The sequence below is a fragment of the Anolis carolinensis genome, chromosome 5 (genome assembly GCF_035594765.1).
Source record: "Anolis carolinensis isolate JA03-04 chromosome 5, rAnoCar3.1.pri, whole genome shotgun sequence".
NCBI classification, from domain to species: domain Eukaryota; kingdom Metazoa; phylum Chordata; class Lepidosauria; order Squamata; family Dactyloidae; genus Anolis; species Anolis carolinensis.
Window position 1 is genome coordinate 174,893,084 of NC_085845.1, and position 22,416 is coordinate 174,915,499.

At 39.2% G+C, this 22,416-nt stretch overlaps 2 protein-coding genes across 4 annotated transcripts in view; both read right to left on the bottom strand.

Moving 5' to 3' along the window:
* csf2rb (colony stimulating factor 2 receptor subunit beta) overlaps positions 1-1,561 on the bottom strand; it is a 39,330-nt gene extending 37,769 nt beyond the window's left edge. The window contains exon 1 of the mRNA XM_016993673.2: positions 1,295-1,561. The gene's annotated coding sequence lies outside the window, so the exon portion shown is untranslated. The remainder of the gene's footprint in view (positions 1-1,294) is intronic.
* Positions 1,562-3,111: 1,550 nt separating this feature from the next.
* The window catches only part of ncf4 (neutrophil cytosolic factor 4), a 118,185-nt gene continuing 98,880 nt past the window's right edge, over positions 3,112-22,416 (bottom strand). The window contains exons 2-11 of one of the 3 annotated variants that reach the window (XM_062982983.1): positions 19,766-20,740; positions 18,486-18,570; positions 15,520-15,673; positions 14,385-14,455; positions 12,623-12,750; positions 12,442-12,499; positions 11,457-11,555; positions 10,701-10,831; positions 8,971-9,036; positions 3,112-5,405 (exon numbers count right to left, since the gene is read on the bottom strand). In XM_062982983.1, the coding sequence (XP_062839053.1) occupies positions 5,177-5,405; positions 8,971-9,036; positions 10,701-10,831; positions 11,457-11,555; positions 12,442-12,499; positions 12,623-12,750; positions 14,385-14,455; positions 15,520-15,673; positions 18,486-18,570; positions 19,766-19,797 (1,053 nt within the window). In that variant the 5' untranslated portion in view covers positions 19,798-20,740 and the 3' untranslated portion in view covers positions 3,112-5,176. Of the gene's footprint in view, positions 5,406-8,970; positions 9,037-10,700; positions 10,832-11,456; positions 11,556-12,441; positions 12,500-12,622; positions 12,751-14,384; positions 14,456-15,519; positions 15,674-17,300; positions 17,459-18,485; positions 18,571-19,765; positions 20,741-22,416 lie in introns of those variants that run through there. The other 2 variants (XM_062982984.1, XM_062982982.1) reach the window with 2 other exon arrangements.

Consider the following 22,416-nt stretch of genomic DNA (forward strand, 5'->3'; position numbering starts at 1 on the left):
GCAGCCAGGCCAGGGCGCATCCCTGCGAGAGGCGGGACCAGCCACGCCTCCCATGGCGCGCGCTCGCTGCAGCGGGAGTCCTTTCAGGCTGTGGCCTGGAAGAACTCCTGCCGCAGCTTGGCTGCGCCAGGGCACGCCCCGCCTCCCATGCCGCGCACCCTGGCCCCGCCTCCCACAGCGCCCGCGCCGCGGGAGGCATGGCTGCCCGGCGTGGGAGGCAGGGTTAGGGCGCGGGAGGCGGGGCCAGTCCTGGCCACGCCTCCTGCGGTGCAGGGGAGGGGGCGCAAAAAAATATTTGTGTACCCCTTTGAATTTCCTCGGGCCAGTCGTGATGTCAGTAGGGATGGATTAAGTGGTCAGTTTTAGTTGTTGTTTTTTTCTTAGTTTCTCATTTTTCCAGTTTTAATATGAGTCCTCCTAAACTTGAATTTTTTTAAAGAAATAATGCCAGAAAATGTGTATGCATCTACATGCATATTTCTCTATGCAATTTTTTCTAATTAAAAGAGGGTTGACAATTAATACCCCTAACGGAAGAGATTTTTCAACTTTCAATTTATGTAAAATGCAAAAATTTAAGACTTTTGTGCGTGTGACTTTCCCCTCATTCTTAAGTGACACATTGATAATAATTGAGTTTCAGTTTGTTCATGGCTGCGAAAGTAAAACATGAAGCAAGTTTACATTGAAATATAAATCACATGGATTCTCCGGATCCAAATCTAGGGATGATTTTCATTTTCAGATTGTTTTCCCTGGTGAACTATTGAATTCATCTGTGCATTCATCTGTGCCTGGTTGGTTGAAGGATTTCTTAACAAAAAAAAAACAAAAAAAACAAATGCTCGCTCAGTTTGAAATTGGTGGACAACAGCCTACTGTTGAGTAAATAAAAATAGCATCCAGAATGCAGAGTATAGCCTTCAGCAGATTCTAACGGTGGTGTGGAAGCATGATTGCAAAACTGGGTACAGAACAAGACTCCCACGCCAGGTTGGAAGGAAGCTCTCCTCTCTAGCTGTGTCTCTTGCTTTCCACCCTGGAGGCAATAGCTGTCATTTTACATTTACATTACTATGTACAATCTAGGTTATCTGTTTTGAACTGGATTATATGGCAGAGTAGACTCATATAATCAAGTTCAAAGCAGATAATCTGGATTATCTCCTTTGATAATGTGAATTATATGTCAGTGCAGATCCAGCTTTTTAAAATTATATGGCAATGTAGATCCAGCTAGGAGTGGAAAGCTGTGGCTGAAAGTCTAGTCTGGAAACTGAGGGAGGACAGGTACCTTTATTTCTCTTGATGGAGCTTTACATTACCATGTCCTACTCCATGATCTCAGCCCCCGGTCGTGCAATGGGTTAAACCCTGGTGCCGGCAGACTGCTGACTTGAAGGCTGGGTTGCTGATCCAAAGGTTGCCAGTTTGAATCCAACCTGGGGAGATCATGGATGACCTCCCTCTATCAGCTCCAGCTCCATTCCGGGACATGAGAAAAGACTCCCACAAGGATGGTAAAGGATGGCCTTTGTAAGCCGCATCGAGTCCTTCGGGAGATGCTAACGGGGTACAAATAAAGTTTAATAATAATAATAATAATAATAACAAGAAGAAGAAGAAGAAGAAGAAGAAGAAGAAGAAGAAGAAGAAGAAGAAGAAGAAGAAGAAGATATCTAGGTGTCCCCTGGGCAGCGTCCTTGCAGACAGCCAATTCTCTCACACCAGAAGCAACTTGCGGTTTCTCAAGTCGCTCCTGATACAAAAAAAAACCTCAATGATCTGTCAAATATTAAAAATTAGAAGAGGGACATTGCAACCATGTGTGTACAATAGGGGCCCCATATCCATGGAGGATACTTTCTAATATACCCTCGTGGATACCAGTGTATAACCATGAATCCTATATTTTGGCTATACTTGGGCTGGAATTATATCATACTTGAAGACCTAGACAAGCCCATAAACACTTTGAGAAGGGAATGCTTTTTGAAGCATTTGTAAGTGAAACTGTGGATATTGAGTCTGTGGATGAGGAGGCTGCCCTGTATTTTAACTTTTAACTTGTCAGACTTGGTAACAGAATGATGCGCTGAATATTTTTTTTAATCTTTCAAACACAATACCAATCCAAATATATTATTTGTATTTCTAAATAACCTTTTTGAAGTTGGTTTCTCTGTCCTCTCCTTTTACTCTGAAGTTCAGTAATGGAGTGTGGGGAGGGGTGATGTTGGCAAAAATAAGAGGTGAATGGCTGTCTTAATTTAATGCAGATTTATGGAATAAATTAAAGTGGTTAACCATGCATTGCAGCAGCTGCTCTCACTTGTAGGTCAGGTTGTATCTCCAAGAATGAAGGGCAGGATGAAACACTGAGACGATGGGTATTCAGTAACTGCAGTGCCATTGCAGTCCCCTATTCTAAACAGAGTTTTTTTTGAACGTCTGTCTAAAAAAACTAATCACTTATTTATCCCACAAGCTACATAGATTGGGCAGAAGCCCCATTCATTTATACTACCAAAGGCTGAAGAAAAGGGGCAAATAGGGGGGAAAGTCTCTGGATGCCACTCTGAGGCATCTGCCTGGAGAGTGAACAAACAATACATTACAAATACATTTTAGTATCTCATCAGCTCAGAGAGTGGTTATAATTCTTGGTGCTAAATTTAGGGAGCACGGTCCCTGATCTTGCCTGGATCAATGCCAATACAACTCTTATGAATTATTGGTTTGGCCCAGCAGATGGCAAAATCCTAAGAAAGGGGCTGTTCTTGATGGTTAACTTCTGAAAGAAAGGGATATTTGGAGACGAGCTGCAGTTATCAAGGCTAAGGGATATGTTCTTTTCACTTTGAATAAGGTTGTGGTATTTTCAGCTATGTATACAAAAAGTTCAAAGGGGCACATTCTTTATAGTGTAATTTCTATATTGTATTTGCATCTACAGTATTGTCTTGCTCATCCAACATAAACGGGCCAGCAGAATGTTGGATAAGCGAAAATGTTGGATAATAAGGAGCGATTAAAGAAAAGCCTATCAAACATCAAATTACGTTACGATTTTACACGGTAATGTTATGTAGTAATTACTGTATTTACGAATTTAGCACCATAACATTGCAATTTATTGAAAACATTGACTACAAAAACACTGACTACTAAAAGGCAGACTGCGTCAGATAATCCAGAATGTTGGATAAGTGAAGGCTGGATAAGCGAGACTCTACTGTATTTTGTTTTGTTTTTAAATTTAGGGCTTTAAAATTGCATCCACATATTTCAACTAATGATTAGCACAGATCAAAAATTCCTGTACTGTCACCTCATTAGCTGCATGGAACTTTTGGAACAGTGCGTATGCTTCAAATTTAATAATTTGTTATGATTAATACATATATTGAGACTTAAATTGCAATGGTGTTTGTCATCTTCAGTTATAATGGCCCCGTTGAACATAGAAAGAAGTACACCAGGTCTTCCTGAGGGGTCTTCCAGACATAGCTAAAACCCACATAGAAATGGGTTAAAATAACCCGCTTCCACTCAGGTTCTAGTCCTCATCACCAACCCAAACTATAGGCTTTCCCTGAGCGAGTGGCTACATGCCATCCCAAGTCACATCTGGATGGCATGAAGCCCCCCATGGGGCCCCCAAAACTTACCAGAGAGGCTTGCCTCTCCCTACAGTTCTCCTGGCATGAGAAAATGACGCATGGGGGGGGGGGGAGAAGAGGGTCAGGGGACTGTAGAGAGAGCCGGAAAGCCTCTCTGGCAAGTTTTGGGACCTAAATGAGGGGCTGGAGGGGAGGAGGTGGGTGCCATCTTGCTCCTCTGAGCTTTTTGAAGCCTGAAGAAGCAGAAGCAGTCCTGGTAGTCAGTCCCCACAGACCCAGCTTCTGCCAATCTAGCAGTTCGTAAACATGCTAATGTGAGTAGATCAATAGGTACCGCTCCAGTGGCAAGGTAATGGCACATACTGGCCACATGACCTTGGAAGTGTCTACGGACAATGCCGGCTCTTCAGCTTAGAAATGGAGATGAGCATCAACCCTCAGAGTTGGACACGACTAGACTTAATGTCAAGGGAAAACCTTTACCTTTTAATCTTTAAACTGGTAACACCCGGTTTACTCCACATTAATTTGCTTTTACCGGAGGCATCATTTGGACACCTCTGGTAAAAGCGAGACAGGTCCCATATTTTTGGCCTGTCTGGAACGGCCCTGAGTCTTTGACACAATATTACAAATGGATGCAGATAAAATCCCCTTTTACTGTATGATTCATCTTTCTGATAAAAATGACCTCTGATGAAATTATTAAGCAGCCAGGGTTAAAAAATCAAAAGTACACTTGTTTACTGCTAATACAAAAATTAGTTTGTTAGAAGCTCAAGGGGCTTGACAAATTTGGGGTGTTCTTCTAACACAATGGGCTCTTCATATCCACTGGACTTTGATTCCAGGATCCCCCATATATATCAAAGTCCCATTATATGCAATAGTATACTAAAATAGAGTCTTTTATAGAAAATGGCAAAGTCAATTTACTTTCTAACATTATGTTTTAATATTATCAAGCTGTAGATGGTTGAATCTGTGAATGTAGAATCCATGAATATGGAGGGTCAATTGTCATTATTTAATCATTATATACTATAATGTGATAATATGATATATTAAAATAATAATAGTGAATGATTAAAATAAGACAATGGATACAAATATGTACAATTTAGTATACAAATACTCTAGCAAAAACTAGATGAAATGGTACAATTTGTCCTGGAACGGTGTCTGTTTTCAAGGAACCCTAACCATCCCTTTTCATTGATATGATCGTTTTTTTCATGTATAATCACATTAGAGAGTATACAAGAAAAATATAAACAATGCATATATTTGCACATAATAGCTCTTAATATTTTCCTGTGTCATCTTTTACATTTGTATATAAAATACTTCCCATACTTGCTCATATTAGTAGTCATATTTTATCTGCTGAACTCAAAAGCATATGAAGTACACCATCTACATATTGACTACAGGTAATTCCATAGTGTGGAGAAGAACAAAGATTGTTCCTGTATAATACATCTGTTCTGTATCATCCCTAATCGTTTTATGACTGTTACTTTCTGTTGAAGCATCATGGTAGGGAGAAATAATCATGGTTCTACTGCTCTTGGTGTTGAGGCGGCAGATCCTGTGAGGTTGTAAACACTGTAATCATCTTGCTGGGTCACATGCAGCTTCCATGGGAAGATGTACTTCTCAAGAGGCCAGCTTCTGCCCTGCATCACCATAAGTACAACATCCTCATCGGAGAGCAGGCGGATCAGATCACCCTCAGCGTCCCGGTAATTCAAAGCAATATCATTGCGCCCGAATTCTCGCCTGAAAAAAAAAGGGAGACAATTTATTTACCACTGTCACCCCTCTACAACTGTTGTTACCTGTGAAAATGGGAAATACAAATAAAATGTTATTTGGGTTGTTGTATGTCTTTCGGGCTGTGTGGCCATGTTCCAGAAGTATTCTCTCCTGACATTTCGCCCACTTCTATGGCAGGCATCCTCAGAGGTTGTGAGGTATGGAATGTTATTTGTTTTAAATAAAATGATGCTTCTCTATGAGTCTAGTCCTCCAGCATGCTATTATGGTCAGCTTATGGTGTAAGTTGACTATAGAATTGTGTTGGATGACTTAAAGATTCTAAAGAGGTGTTCTCTCTAGAAATTCCAAGGTCTTCAAACACAACTCCACTGGAGGCTGACCATAGACTTGTACTGGAGGACCAAGGGATTCCTAGTGATGCCATATTAAACATATCTGTGAATAACCAAATCCACAAAACGTAAATCTATGTATGAGGGCCAAATGTACTTATGGTTATTGATTACACTGATATTCTACCTTTCCTACAAAGTGATACAAATGGCTTTCCTCTTCTCCATTTAGCCCTCATAACAATTGTGTGTAGATGGCCAAGAAAGAGTGACCACTCAGAGAATTTCATGGCTGAATGTGGTGATTCAGACTTCTGTGATTCAATTCTCAGTCCAACATTCTAACCAACTGACTCTACCAGCTCACATAGGATGGAGAGTATACATAGGGACCTCAGCACAAAGGCCCATGGATTCACCATGCATCATGGTGAACCCATGGGCTCCTGGCAAGTGGGGGGGGGGGCATGGAGAAGCCATTGCTCCATGCTCCTCATCATGCAGCTTGCCTAACCCCTCATCCTATGGGGGCAGCGTAGTCACCTGGCTTCCCTCCATTACTGGTAAGACAACATGGGAAGGCTCCTGTGTTGCCGTGGTGCGGGCCTGTGCCACTTCCTCTCTTCTTTCGGCATGGAGCCCAGCCAGAAGTCCCTGTCTAACGTGCTCCATGCTGAAAGTGGAGAGCAAATGGTATACAATGAGCAAATCAGCCCATGTGATGAGGTAGTATGACTAGTCCTGCTAATACAAAACAAAGTCTATCCAGAGAATGTAATCACGCATCAAGTTTCATTAAACATCTGAGATTGGTTAGACACCTTCCAGACCCGGAAATGTTCCTGCAGGTTTGATTTTTGAAAACAGGGCCCACAGTATTTATGCATTTTATTACACGATTGGATATAATGGGATTTAAGCATCCATGCATTTTGCTCAGAGTTTGTGAGGATGCGTGCCATAGATGTGGGTGAAACTTCAGGAAATAATGCTTCTGGAACATGGTCATACAGCCTAGGAAATGCACAACAATCCAGTAATTCCAGCCATGAAAGCCTTCGACAACACATTTTGCTATCCATAGCATGCCCAGGAACCTAACCCCAGTGGATCCCAAGGGCCCACTGCATGTTATTGTTTTGTACCTTTTCCCAACACAGAATTCAAGGACTGCAAAAAATGCATTAATACAAAAATTTTAAATGATTAAACAATGCAGTTTAATAACAAGCTAAACACAGTTTTTAAATGATATCTAAAACATCATTAAATAGATATAGCACCAAAAAAGTGAATGAAACAGATAACAAACTTAGGATCTGGAATAGCTGGATCAAGCTGTTTTCTCCCCTGCTGTAAGGCTGCAGGTATGTGACCAGAGCTTGGTAAAGTAACTTTTTGGACCACAACTCCCAGCATTCACGAGCAAGCTGAGTCAGGGTGCCCAAGTCCAAAATGTAACTTTTCCAAGTTCTGGCATGAAAGCATAAGGGAGCTGACTGACAAACTGTCAGCAGTGCTCTAGGACTCAAGAAATAGGCCAGGGAATCAAAGCCAAAGCATTGAAGCTATAACCAAAGATGAAGATCATACTGGAAATCCTTAATATTCAGGCAAGGACCCAATTGAAACATGAGAAGTCATTCAAAACCCCACCAATGCTCAGCTTCAATTAATAGGATGAAGCAAATGTCTTTCTAGTATTCTCAGTTTGAACAGCTCACCATTCATGGTGGACACAGTCAGAACTAGAAGATCTGGGTTCTATCTTGGACACCTCCCACAAAGGCAAAGTAAGAACAAAAAAAGAAAAAGAAAATACTGTGGCCTGGAGAGAGGTCTTAGGAGTTTAGGCTTGCTCAGATCTGAAACATAAAGTCACCTCAGAGGATGAGAGAAAGCAAAGGAAGGTAGACTTCTTAGTGGAATCCTGAACTCCTTATGACCCAAAGGATCTTTGAGACTTTGAACATGATAGACACAGGACCACAGATCTCACAATTGTATTCACAACATACATTCACATACAGGCTTACACGTAAAGCAGTTTTAAACAGCCTGATAAGGGTAAAGGAAAAAGGGCAAGACAATGAACAGAAGGAAAAATCGTACATTAAAGCTAGCACGCATAGACAAATTTACCAATTTATCAGTTTAATGAGGTGCTAAATTTGGAACAAAAAGAAAGGAAGCAGAGTGCAAATGAGAACAAGATGTAAGTATTAGGTAAGAAGGACTATACAAGCTAATAACAGTATAAGCACCAGAGGCTCTGCTGCAATGGTACATTAAAGATTTGTTATAAATTCCATAAGATAACACAATTTAGAGAACAGAACATTCCACTTCTTTGATGAAAAAATCTGATACATCTTTTGATAATTTCCTTTTAAAGGACAATGTATGCAATTATTAGCTGAAGCACTCTTGTTGTGCCCCATGAAGATGTTCATTGTTTACCCCTAGTTCAGTCCTTTTTAGTTAGAGGGATTAATATTTTATGTACAGTTTCTGAATCTGAAGCCTCCATCACCCTGCCCCTTTAAAAATCCGCTCGGGGCAGAGCCTAAGGCAAGGTGCTTCTAGTTCTTGAAAGAGTCAGCCTTTTTGTGACTGGAAGGTGAAGAGAAAGGAAGGCCAGAAGATCTACAAATAGCATGTCCAGTCAGAGCTGTATGAGCTGTATTCAAGTCCAGTTGGATCTATATTCAAGTCCAGTCAGAGTTAAATATTGAGACCATCTTAGAGACAGTTGGAATTGACACCATGCAAAAAAGAGACAGTAAGGAGAAATAAAGATTCAAGAGCCTCAGTTCGGCCAGAACTGTGTCTATCTCTCAAGGACTTTACCTCTTCTCATAAAGACTTTGTAGTGAGACCCAGGAGGGAAAAAAGTCTAAAATTCTTGTCAGTTAATAAATTTTTGTTTTGATTTAACTATATAGTCTACAATCTGTTCCCTGCACAGCCAGTTCACCTTCCAAGTAGTTAAGATAGCGTGAGGGCAGAACAACTCTGAAGAAGATACCTATACCTGAATTTTAGGAACATTCATCCTACTAGGTAGCATGAGGTGCTTAAAATTGGATCCAATCCCATGCAAGCTATTTTCTTGCTAGCAGGACTAAATAATTAAGAAACAATTCCAGAGATAATTCGGATCTTACAACGGGCACATGAATGCTAATAATTTCTGTACATTCAACTGTGAGATCATCTGTTTAGGCACTTACCTTACTAATTCCATTAGATCTTTGAAAAATGGAGTGCTGCTTAGGTCTTCTTCTACTGATATATCTCTGAAAAAAGGGGGGACAAGGTCAGCTTTTTAAGAGCACTATGAAGGACATTTGAACACTGAGAGAAAGAACTTTGATTTTGCTTTTTCATCTTGGGTACTGAACATTTTACTCAGTGTGTGTGCATGCCTTTAAATAGCCTATCAATTTATGGTGACCCCATACATTTCATAGGTTTTTCTTACACAAGGAATAATCAAGAGGTGGTTTTGCCAGTTTTCTCCACTAAAACAGTGTTTCTCAAACTGTGTTCCTCCAGGTGTTTTGGACTTCAACTCCTAGAAATCCCAGCCAGGTTACCAGCTGTTAGAAATTGTGGGAGCTGAAGTCCAAAACACCTGGAGGAGCAAAGTTTGATAAACACTGTTCTCAAATATAGTCTACAGCACTTTCATCTATAGTCTTTCATCCAAATAGTAACTGGTTCTGATCCTGTTTAGCTCCCAGGATCAGACAGAATCCAGAGGTTAAAACACTGGGCTAAGTAACACAAAACTCACTGGTTCTATCAGCCTTGCAATATGCCACCAATATATGTTAATGATGAAAAAGCAAATCACCCTGCCTCCCTTAAAACCCCAACCATTCTTCCCTTTTCTGGAAGGGAAGAAGTCACTCTGGTCTGCTAATCTGCAGAGCCCTGTGGTGAAGAGGAGACAGTTGCAATGTGGTGGGAGGCAGCTGCAGTGATAGATGCCCCTGATTTCCTTCCAAGCATGTTTTCCTTCTAAAAGATTTAAAACATACTGAATACCTGTAGAGAAGAAGTCAACAGAAAGGACTGTTTGGAGCAGGGACACGGTGCTCATTGGGAAAGGATTCAGCATTTCATTGTACTTCTGCTTGTTTTAAAATGATTTCTCTGGGAGCATTTTCGGTTTTTTAATAATCACATATTGACTGGAATACCTCACACATATAGGCTGTCTGAAAACCTGGGAATTTTAGTTTTTGAGATTATATTATCAGAATCCCCCAGACAGCATAGTTGCTGGTCATAATATTTGGAGGATGCTGGAACTTCCAGGATCTGAGCTGTTCATAGTCTTTTTTCAGACACACTTACTTTCATTTCCTTGTTCTTCTTCTACCGTTCTCCTTGTAGAAAATTTTACATTATAGTCTCAAGGAGGAAATTGGTCTCCTTATACTCTGCAAATCACTTTGCACACTGAGTCACCACTGAGTCCAGGGCTTCTGGAGTTGCAGTTTAAAACACCTAGAGGATCAAAGGTAAAAAAAAACCAGTGATTTAGAGTCACCTAAACCACTGGTTTTTTACCTTTGATCCTCTAGGTGTTTTAAACTGCAACTCCAGAAGCCCTAACCAGTTTAGCTAAAAATGTGGAATTCCACGAGCTGAAATCCAAAACACCTGGAGCACTAAAGGTTGGGAGTAACTGCTGTAAACTAATAATCCATACCTGTTTCAGTCCTTCAGTGAGTTTAGGACAGTGGTTCTCAAACTGTGGGTCCCCGGATGTTTTGGCCGTCAACTCCCAGAAATCCTAACAGCTGGTAAACTGACTGGGATTTCTGGGAGTTGTAGGCCAAAACACCTGGGGACCCACAGATTGAAAACCACTGGTTTAGGAGGAGGAAAAAAGATAGGAGGAAGGCAAGAAAAAGAGGAAATGATACATAAAGCAAATGCTTTGCATTACCTGATGGTGCTGACATTGTCTTCATGGTAATAGCAGCGCAGCCAGTTGATAGAGTCTTCTTCTTGTGGGAGGTCTTTAATGACAGTCACAAAAGCACATGGAAAAATGCCAGTGGCATCATTGACAGTTCCCTGGAAGAAGAGAAACAGAACACACCTCTTCAGGAAGGATGGAGGATTGTATTTCGTTTCTTGTAGGAGATGAAGGTGGAAAATGTCATTCTCTGACAGTCCCGAACAATTACTCAATAATCCTATAGTGACACTGAACAAGAAACAATTACCTGGTAGAACCAAAGTGCAGGAAGCTTTTAATCCAAGGCACATGTGTTCTTAAAACTTTCCTTTATATTTTGTTCTATCTTATCAGACAAGCTAGTGTTGCAGCTGATTTTCATTGCAAACAAAGTCATCAGGACATAACTAAGAAAGCACAGTTGGCCCTGGGACAAAGTATTTGGAAACAATATCATCTCAAAAGCTAGCAGAAAAAAATCTTTTCATTGCTGTTGGTTAGATGAAACACAGAGAAATACATCATAAGTTTGGTGCATCTACAATAAATGTGGCACAAATGAAAGGTTTATACAGGAGGTGCTCTTCAGGGGTACATCTAGCCCTTACATGTTATCAAAGCATGACAGACTGATATTCAAGATTTTGTGTTGCTATTTATATTGACAATGGAAATGCACCACTCAAAAGTGGGAAGCATACAAGCTTAGTAAACATTGGAACTCAAATTTATAATATTTACCTCAAACCAGTCCTTGTTGATCTTGCTGAGTAAATAGATCAGGTCTCCCTTCTTGAAGCTCAATTCCAGTTTAGTGGACCCCATAAAATCAAATAGTGCCTATCAAATATATCCCAACAGTGAAAGATGAAATAACAGCACAAAAAAATTTGATCCAGTGTCAGCTTCCAGAAGAAAAAAATTATATACACCAGATTCCACCCCTTGAAAATTATTATGGAAATAGCTATTAACTTGAATCTTAAATCCCATAAAATGAATTACACTCCACATTTAACATCTATAATGCTTATTTTGTGGCTGACATCTGTATCATTCCAAATAAAAGGGTGGCAAATTTCCCTACATTGACAACAATGCTGGCAGATCATCATGTAAATTGACACAAAACCAGGATGCCTGAATAGCAATTCAGGAGAAAAATCTTCATGTGCAGATAGATGGTCACTGATTTTTTTTAAATAAAATAAAATAAAGCAAATGACCATATATCAGAATGCGGAGTTTTGTTTCCTAATTTGCTTTGACCTTTCATATGTATTCATCAGATCTCATTTTTAAAATTCCCCAATGCACACCCCAAACTGAAGCTCCTTTTGCACAGATAGTATGCCCGATTCAAATATGCTGAATTCTCTTGACATGATGTTAAAGGATACAACCAAGACAGGTGTAGCCAGCTTTGCTAGCTAGAATACTAACTTGAAAAACAGAGGGTACTTGTGCACAGATGTTGTTATCATGCTATACATTTGTTTTCTAGGACTGTGTATTATTTTTTGTGGAGAAAGCTGTTTCTGGGTTTGTTTTTTGTTTTTGCATATGATAGCCTCCACACTGCTAATAGCTTCTGAAAACTGTAGAGGTTTATTATTATTATTACTGTCACAGTAAGAGGAAAAATTGAAATTATTCATTCTCCATGAGAACAAAAATTCTGATTTACATGTTATACAGCATGCTCCATGGTCAGCAAAGTACTCACTTCAGCACGTGGGGCTGCCATTCGGTCAAAGCTTTGTTCTTGAGGGCACATGCTTTTGCTGTCATAAAGTTGAGAGAGAGAAAAATACTTCATTGGCTCTACTGAAAACAGACCAATCATTCCCAGGAATGATTGGAAGTTTTGTGTCTGTAATGAAGTGTCAGTGGAAAAAAATACTTACACTCGGCGAGTGCGCGGGCGAAGCCTTCGCAGCCCCTGAGGAGTCTGCTCACTGTCAAAGTCCGACTGATAGAAGAACAATCGGACAGTTTCATCTAGCAGCACCCAAGAAGGCAGACTAAGCAATTTCTGCATCAAACCAAAAGAGAGAGAGCAAGGTATAAACAGAAGAGCTTTCCTTTTATGTTCTTCTACTCCAGAGCTTTAGAGACATCTACTCCACATGCTTGGGAAGGAAGTGGGACTTTACACATTGGCTAAGTTCTCCAACTAGTTGCGCCAACATTAAGGCCAAAAACCCCATACATTTTAAGGGCAGCTAGAAAGATGTTGATGGCCTACAACTTTAGGGATGCAATTCTTCAAAAAAAATTGAAGGAAGTAATGAAGAATTTTAGGAATTTTTTTCAGGTGTAAGAAGGTCTTTGAAAATTGCACTGTTATCAAAATCTTTTTACAATTCAGGACTTATTCTGCACAAAATTCGCACATGGTTGTTTTGAGAAGGAAATAATATTTTCTAAGCAGAAAATAATATTCCTGTGTAGAAATATTTTCTGCACAGAAAATATTTAATGTACAGAAAATGATGTTCTCTACAAATATTACTCACATGCAAATTTTGTGCAGAGTGCATCCCAAAAGGAAGATTCATGTCAGTCTAGGATTATTCTCCACAAGGTTTCTCATCACTCAGATATGGGGGAGGGGGGTGATCTTCTTCAAATATATTTTTATAACCTTACTACAGCATTAGGAATTAGACAGGTACAGGAGGTATAAAATGGTATAAAATAGGCAATAAGATTGGTGAGTATGAAACAATTAAAGTGATGTACCAATAAAACAGTGCCATCATTTCAAGCTGTAATTTACCTTTGAATCTCTCTGATCTTCTTGTGCCAGAGGAAAATGTTAGCAAAGAATATAAAACAATTTCTAAAAAAATGTCCATTATATTTCATGTAGATTTTTAATTTGCATTCTGTTGAATACGGGCTAATGTTAGAACAAAGAGATTTTAAAAGATCCTTAGTTTGCACTAAATGATGGATCAGCACATAATGATTTCCTAATATTAGCAGGTAGCAGTGGCTACCAGCTTGTGTTGGAGAGAGCAACCTTCTCAAGCCTCCTGTATTTAATGTTTTGTCTATTTGTAATGTGTCGGTTTATATCCTGAAGTGTATGTCTTATGTGATTTGCAGTTTCTTATCTCTATGTACTTAAGGCAGTGGGAGGGGCTGCAGACCATGTGACTGGTTCAGTGACTGTTTAGAATGTTCAGTTTTAAAAGAATGACAGTTAGAAATGTCAGTTGAGGCTTGAGTCTGTTAGAGTGCAGAAGCTAGTGTTAGAAGTTAGAAGTCAGTTGAGGCTTGAGTTTCTTTGAAAATAGACCGTTGTTAAAGAGAGCTGTGCAAAGCAATATAGTTTTATAAAGACTGTTAAAGATTATAAATTAAAGATACAAACTGAAACATTTTAAAGTTTAATATGGCAAAAATGTACCTGTTTATTTAAATATATGAAGTTATGAGTAAAACAAACATGTTATTTTTAAAGAAATCTACTTGAATCTTTGTCTGCTGAAAGCATCTAATAGAAACAAGATATATTATTTACGTGCCCAGGGATCATCCATTATCCAATAAACTAAAGGAACACCTCTAAAACTCTACATTCGGTTATAATCCTAACAGGTCATAATCCATCATCCCAATAGCTTGATGCAACCATTTATTTTCAGAATTAACCTTTACCTTCATGTATATGTTTAGTGCAGGGATTCGGCTGTCTGCGATCTCTCTCTTTGCACCGACATAAACCTTTCCTGGAAAGCACCAAAGTAAACCAAAGGAATTGAAGAGGCATTGTCATGGAAAAGAAAGAGATAAAAAAGATATATCAGGTTTCTATGCCTAAAAGCCAGTTTGTTTTCAACAATGCAATTACTTTATAGTTAGAAGCATCTCAGCAGAGGGCAACATTCAGCCTTACAGATATTGGTGGACTGCAATCCAAATCAGCCTTAGTCTGCTTTGTAAGCAGTGAGGGATCATGGGAGCTCCAAAACAATTTTATATGAAGCACATAAAGATTCCCATTGCTACAGTAATTGTCGAAATTTAATTCTATTTTAATATTTACAATTTCTATGTATTTAATCGTATATTTTTTGAGGTTGTGACCCACTTTTGTTTCTCAGTTCCTGAATAATAATAATAATAATAATAATAATAATAATAATAATAATGAAAATCACTTTCCATTCTTAAGGGACAAACATACAGTTTTGACTTACTCAATTGCTTCAGTCCTGTTCTCTTTTGAAAATGTGCAGTCAGCCCTCCACATCTGAGGTTTTGACTTTTTCAGATTTAATTATTCACAGATCTGATTAAAACATTATTTCTATGAATCTCTGGGTCTTCCATCTCAATTCTAGTAGAAATTGACCAAAGATACCAGCTAGAGGAACTAGAGATTCCTAAACAGGTATCTTCTCAGAGAGAGAGAAATGTGTGTGGAGGGGTTCACACCCCCTTTCATGGGGGTTCTGTACTGATAATTCCAGCAAAGGCAGGGAGGGGGCTAAATGTAATAATTATTTAGCCACTGAGGATTATTTATTGCCTGATCAAATAAATAAATATATAAATATAGTTTTTCTGTATCACCCCAACTTGTAGTGGTCCAGAGTAGACAAACAAATAAAAAGTTATTAACATAATGCAAATATAAGAATGTTTTACAAACACATTCAAATATTCTTTTAAAACATCTAAAAACAGCCTCAAAATAACCATCAATTCCAATTTCAAACCTGTTAAAACAGCAAATGTATTATCTTGGTGGGAAAGCAAAGCATGAGAACAAAAGGTATTTGGGGATTACCTGGCAAAACAGGAAGCATGCAGGTAAAGCGGCTGTTTTTACTTTCAGCACCATATCTTTCCTCTAGCTTGGTATGCAAGTTATAAAACTGACGGTAGCGGCGGAAGATCATGTACCTGCCTCCACCTTTTGTTTTCACCTCAATCACAAATACCTGGTAAAAAAAAAGATATGATATGAGCCGCTGATTTCATTTTTAAAAGAATTTCTGGCAATATACTAGGGAATGTCTATCTGAAATCTTAGGGAAGGGACATTCAAGCGGATACCCTCTGGATGTTCTGCACAATAATTCCCTAAACCTCAACCAGCATGGCCAATTATGAGGGATTATGAGCATTGTAGTCCACAATCTGGAGAACACATTGTGTTTCCTACCGGAAGAGTTATTATCTGAGTAGGTAACAGGAGGTTAGAAGTAACAGAAACTAAATTTAGGAAAGCTTGTGATTTTAACACAGGGAAACAAATTTTTAAAATTCAAATACTTCCCATCATATGTCCCTCTGTTTTCCACACCCATATAAAAGCTGTTTTTTCTTGGCGTTATTTGCCATTGAAATCAGCTTTCACATAGGGCATTCCTATGAATGAACCCTGCAAGGGCCCCAGTCTTCAACAGCTTTGCTCAGGACTTGCAAACTCAGTATTATGGTTTCTTATATTGAATTAATCAATTTGTAATGCATTGCTCCCCTTTTCCTACTATCTTTCATTTCCCTCAGTATTATCAATGTTTCTAGTGAGTGATATTATTTCATGATACAGTAGAATCTTATTTATCCAACATAAATGGGCCGGCAGAACATTGGATAAGCAAAAATGTTAGATAATAAGGGATTAAGGAAAAGCCTTTTAAACGTCAAATTACACTATGATTTTATAAATTAAGCACCAAATCATCATGTTTTACAACAAATGACAGTTCAATACATGGTAATGTTATGTAGTAATTACTGTATTTACAAATTTAGCACCCAAACATCGCAATGTATTGAAAACATTGACTAGAAAAACACTGACTACTAAAAGGCAAACTGCATTGAATAATCCAGAATGTTGGATAAGCGAGACACTACTGTATATCCAAAGTACAATAGCCCCAGTTTTGTTATCTTGACTTCTAAGGAGACTTCATGCCTGATTTGTTCTAGAGCCCATACATTGGAAAGCCCACCACTACAAATGAAATACACTCTTCAAGTCTTCTGTTTCTCCTGCTTGTCTGAGTTTTTTTTTGTAGATGATGAAAAAAGTAGTCAAGGAAAATAAAAGGTCTCTGGATAGAAGTGTGTAGACTCTCTGCCAACTCATAAAATTATATGAAGGTGGCAGACTGATTTATCTTAAAATGCCTAAATATCAAGTTGTATATTGCATTCAACACATACACTGACATTCTGTTGGTGAGGACCAATTGGAGTAGATCCATCCAATCAATTAGCGGGATGAGGCAACACATAAGTAGATGCAACTGATTCAATGATTCTATTCTAGTTGACATGAACAATAAGCTTTAAACCATAGTATGCAGATTAAGATAATAGTAATAATTTTATTTCTTGCCTGTCTCTCCTTGTACAACACATTTTCACCTAAAAACATTCTTTAAAAGAAACATATTAAACATATTTCTTTAAGATACATATTGCAATACACAAAGAGATTAAACATAAGATGCAAGTCTAAAAATTGTCATTAAAACTGTTTGGATAGCCCTGCCAGAAGAGATAAGTCTTCACTTGTGTCTTAAATTGCAACAGCTGATCTAGCTGACAGACCTCTTCCATCAGGTTGTTCCACAATCATGGGGCGGCCGATGAAAAGGTCTTCTGGGTGATGGTGGTCAGTCAGGTTCTGACAGGCTGGAGCAGATGCCCCCCAAAGGACTGCAGTGTTCGGGGAGGATTGTACAGAAGAAGGCAATCCTGTAGATAACCTGGACCCAAACCATGTAGGGCTTTAAAGGTCAAAACCAACACTTTGTACTTTGCCAGGAAACTAATTGGCAGCCAGTGGAGTAACTTTAGCATAGATGTGATATGTTCACTCCTGGATGTTCCTGTAACAAATCTGGCTGCTGTATTTTGAACCAACTGGAGTTTCCAAACTTGGTACAATGGTAGTTCAATGTAAACCACATTGCAGAAATCTAACCTTGAGGTTACCGGCACAAGCACTACCATCTTAAGGTCCTCCAAATCTAGGAAGGGGTGCAGCTGGCAAATCAGCCAAATCTGATAGTGAGAACTCCTGACTGCCGCATGTACCTAAACTGACATTTGGAGAGGAAGATCCAGGATCATACCCAAGCTGCGAACACAGCCTTCCAGGAGGAGTGTAACCCCATCCAGAACTGGTTGACACACCTCCATCATCAAGAGAGGTGCTTGATGACAAGCACCTCTCTCTTGTCTGGATTCAGTTTCAATTTGTTTTTCCTCATCCAACCCATTACTTCTTCCAGGCATTCATTCAGAGGAGTCACACTATCCTTAGCTGAAGCTAGTTTTGAAGGCATGGAGAAATATATTTGGGTGTCATCAGCTGATTGATAAAATCCCACCCCATGCTTTTTTTTTTCACTGTAAACATATATGGCTCTAGTACAGATCAGGAAAAGAATATTTTTTAAAACAAAACCAGCTGAGTAAGGCTTACACATCCCTGACTTGTACATAGTGTTTCTGATCCAGGGATATGTTTTTACTTTGGAGTGAAACGATAATATTCTTAGGCTGCTGCTATGTCTTGAATGTAGTAAGCTGTTCAATTTCAAGAATCAGTGATCACACATTTAGAGTGGGTTGTGACACCTACTGCTGTGAAACTCATGGGAAATGCCTCTCTTGTGCAATAATAGATAAATGCTGTTTGTTCATAAAACAAAAAAAACACCCTGTACATTAATTCTACTACCTGCCCTTCTGTAAAATAGATATCAATGTGAACACATCTTCTCTTACATAGTAACTAGAGAAGCCCCTTTTCTCTTCAATATCTGCAATATTTGCCGAAACAGCTACATCATCTGGAAGCTGGTCAAAATCGCTGAAAGGCAAGGGAAGAGATTACTATTGAAAACAATGATACCATGGTGGTGATACACAATTGTAAGGGAAATTATTAGATTTGTAACATGACTTATGAAATACTATAAGAAAGATATCACAATATGACCCCCATATCTGCAGGTTTCATTTACCCATGTTTGACAAAATATATAATCCCTATCCATTTTCTTGGTCCTCCAGGCAATTCTGTGATTTGCTTCCACCATAAACTGACTATAGAATGGCACTGAAAAAGCTAGGCTGGATCTACACTGCCCTATATCCCAGGATCTGATCCCAGATTACCTGGCAGTGTACAGTCATATAATCCAGTTCAAAGCAGATAAACTGGGATCAGATCCCGGGATATAGGGCAGTATAGATACACCTTTAGAGATGCCTAGAGATGTATTCTTTAGTCTTACAGAAGGAATCTATGGTACAATTTTGCTAGAAGTTATTCATTTATTAAGATTCACGATTACCAATATTTTTGCATATCCATGTTAAATCATGAAATATATCCCCTGCAGATAGAAGGGCTGTGCTTTACACAAAACTGCAAACAATTTTTAAAAAGCAATTCAAGAATACTGCATGGCATACAGGCCACCTCTGGGCATTTATATTTTTTTCTGAAGCCCCTACGTGGTCCCCTTCATGTTGCTGAAATTGTTCCCACTCCCAAAATTTCCACTGCAGACTATTTTTATCTTCCCTCCACTCAAGCAAAAGCACCAAAATAAGGCCTTTCCTGTGGTTAGTAGATTTGTCTGCTCTTAACTGCCCACAGTCCAACAATCAATAAAAGCTGTCTCCTTCCTGTTGTCTGTCCTTTCCACCACATTTTTCTTAACTTCCACAGAACCCCATGAGATGCTTGGCAATATGCCCTCAAAGAGCTCTTTGACACAGAAGGACAGTTTGCATGCTCTCACAGGCATCTGTCATATGGGAGGTAGTTTTGTCACCTACTTCCTTGGTAAAGCTACCTTAATTGATCCCAAATTATGGTAGCAACACTGTGGTTTCCCATATGCCCAAATGATAGGACCAGGGAAAGTAAACAAATATTTTGAAGAATCAACCAAATACACAAATGTCTATTTTGGTGTGAAATATGCACCACGCTCCTTAAGGGGGTTAGAGGCAAAGCATAGAAGTGTCCAGGAGAAAATATTGGGAAGACTCACCTCTCACCCCGCAGCTGCCTGGGAAGAGACATTCCTCTGGTTCTTTACAATGCAAGAGTTCAAAGGTAGACCAAAGAGATGAATAATCAGTTCCCTCCTCTGTACCCCTTACCAGAAGTAATGGTGACAGTTTCCAAGGTCACCTCTCTGCCTTGATCAATGTGCTCCACATTTACGGCAAGACTTCAAAGATCTCTGCTGTACTGAATACTTCTCTGTTTTCTGACAATGTCTGTTTTCTTGGTTTACCCCACCCCTGTCTGATTGAGGAAGTGCAAGTGAAACAGAGGCCTTTTGAAACAGAGGTCATGCTTCCATAGCATCACACCTGCCAACATTTTGTGGCTAAAACTAGAAACACTATTATACCCCAAATGTTCCAACTACTTCACAAGCCCAGCCCAGTCCAGCCCCATTATTGCATATTTAACATTCCTGAATGAAAAGCCAGTGTTAATTTATTCTGCCTTTCCCTGTCCTACAGTGATTTAAATAAAGAGGGTAATGAGTCTTTTCAGTTCATCCAATTGTTTCTTACTATTTGAAACACATAACAACCCTGGCACCTATGAGATCAATACTCATGGTTTCACCTATCAACATGTTTAAATTATTCTATGTCCTCCAAATCATTGTATGATATGCTTGCACCAGAAGTTACCAGAGTTGCTCTGGAAGGCATGATTTATTTATTTATTTGTCATTTCAGAAGTGAATTGATATAAATATAGTTATAATGTATTTAAAACAAACAAAGTTAAAACCTTGGCATTATACTAGATCTCCTTTGACCAGAAGCTGGCCACTTGGAATGTCTCTGTAAAAAGGTCCTCCATTGTGCATGTGGCAGGGCTCAGACTGGATAGTAGTAGGCGGTCTGTGGTTTGCTCTTCTCCACACTCGCATGTTGTGGACTCCAAGTTGTAGCCCCATTTCTTAAGATTAGCTCTGCATCTCGTTGTGCCTGAACGCAGTCTGGCATGATAAAAAAAAAACCTTATTCGGATTAATATGATCTTGAACCACATTAACAAAAGCCATGGGCTGCTCTGAATTCTCCCCAAAAATCCATAGCAAATCACAACTTTGGTCCCATGTAAGCAGTTGGACGGGTTCCAAGACATAACTGGCTACAACTGTCTCTTCAGCCATCCTGTAATCTCCAGGCTTAGACGGCCCAGGGAAATGAATAACTCATACTGTTCCCCTCTTATTCTCATTGTAATGGTGGCCAGAGGATACGACATGGTGGGCACCTCTGGCTTGCCACCTGGAATGATATCGGCACCGAGGAAATCACAGAATGAAGGAAGCTATTTCTCCTCTTCCCGCTCGCACATTACACTACAGCCCTGGCTGATGAACCATGGACACAACTCTCAGGTTTGGGCCCTGAAATCTCCAGGCCTGGTATAGTACTGGCCAGGCAACTCTATCCACCACCCATTTAGGTAGTGGGGCTGTAAAAGAGAATGGTATTCTTGTTAATAAGCCTGTGCAGCATTACTGACAACAAGGTTCACTCACAATACCATAAGTCTATCCAGCTAGAAGCAGAAATTGTTAGGGAGGGAAAGAATATTCAAAAATATTTGAGTAGTGGCCTGATGAGAATCTTGGGACTTTTTCTGTGTAAAATTTGTATGTGGTTATTTTATATTTAAAACTTCTGCTCTGTAAACAGTTATGCACAAAAAACCCCTAAATGTGAACTCCTGAATTGCAAAAAGGCTTTGCAAACTGCATATTTTTAGTGGGACAAAAAGAAGTTGAAATTCCTCATTGCTTTCTTTGAGAAAAAAATTAGGAAATACTTACTTCTCTATCAATTAAGGAATGATTGCTATGCCTGGCACCTACAGAAATGAGAATTTAATATTCAGATATCCTAACTTGAGCTCTTGAAAAAGAACACTGCTTCTGGGGAACAAAAGTGTTCGGAGAAAAGGCAAAGGAAGTGATCAGCAAGGAGCCTTTGTCAACGTTGTGGTTACATTACAGCATAGGTTGGCATTTCCTGCTACAATCCTAACTGCCATCTCAAACATCCTTCTGTTTCTTCATAATTATGGCTGAAATGTCACTTCTTTTATACCAGTTGTATTCACGTGCACATTCATTACACATTCAACAGACTTTCTTTCTTTTTCTTGATTCATGTTTCATACGAAAATTATAGGTTATTTCAAAATTTCTACACAAGATCTACCCCAGGTCTCCACTTTCTCTTTTTTAAGTTCTTTAGCAAATTCCATGGATGCACAGAGAATGATGTGTAAATGAAATGTATAAAAGTCCTAATCACCTGTTAAAAAAAAGGCTGCTTCCATCTGATGAGGACGGTGCATAAAAAACAAGATTATAGTAGGACCATCAAAAGATGAGAGGCCAAACAATTAAACAAAGCCAGCTGAAACAGATGGATAACATGCATGAATGTTCTTGGTGCAGCATTAGTCAACACATGTGACACAAAACCATGTTTGTGTTACACACACGCACACACAAAGGGCAGGGGAAGATTGTGCCACGGCAGCTTCTGCTGCCATAATTTCAGAGATTATTTTGAGAACATGGTATGTAGGGAAGAATTCTTTATGTGAACGTATTCCATTCTATGCAAAGGTGTGCTGCAGAAAATTACAGATTTT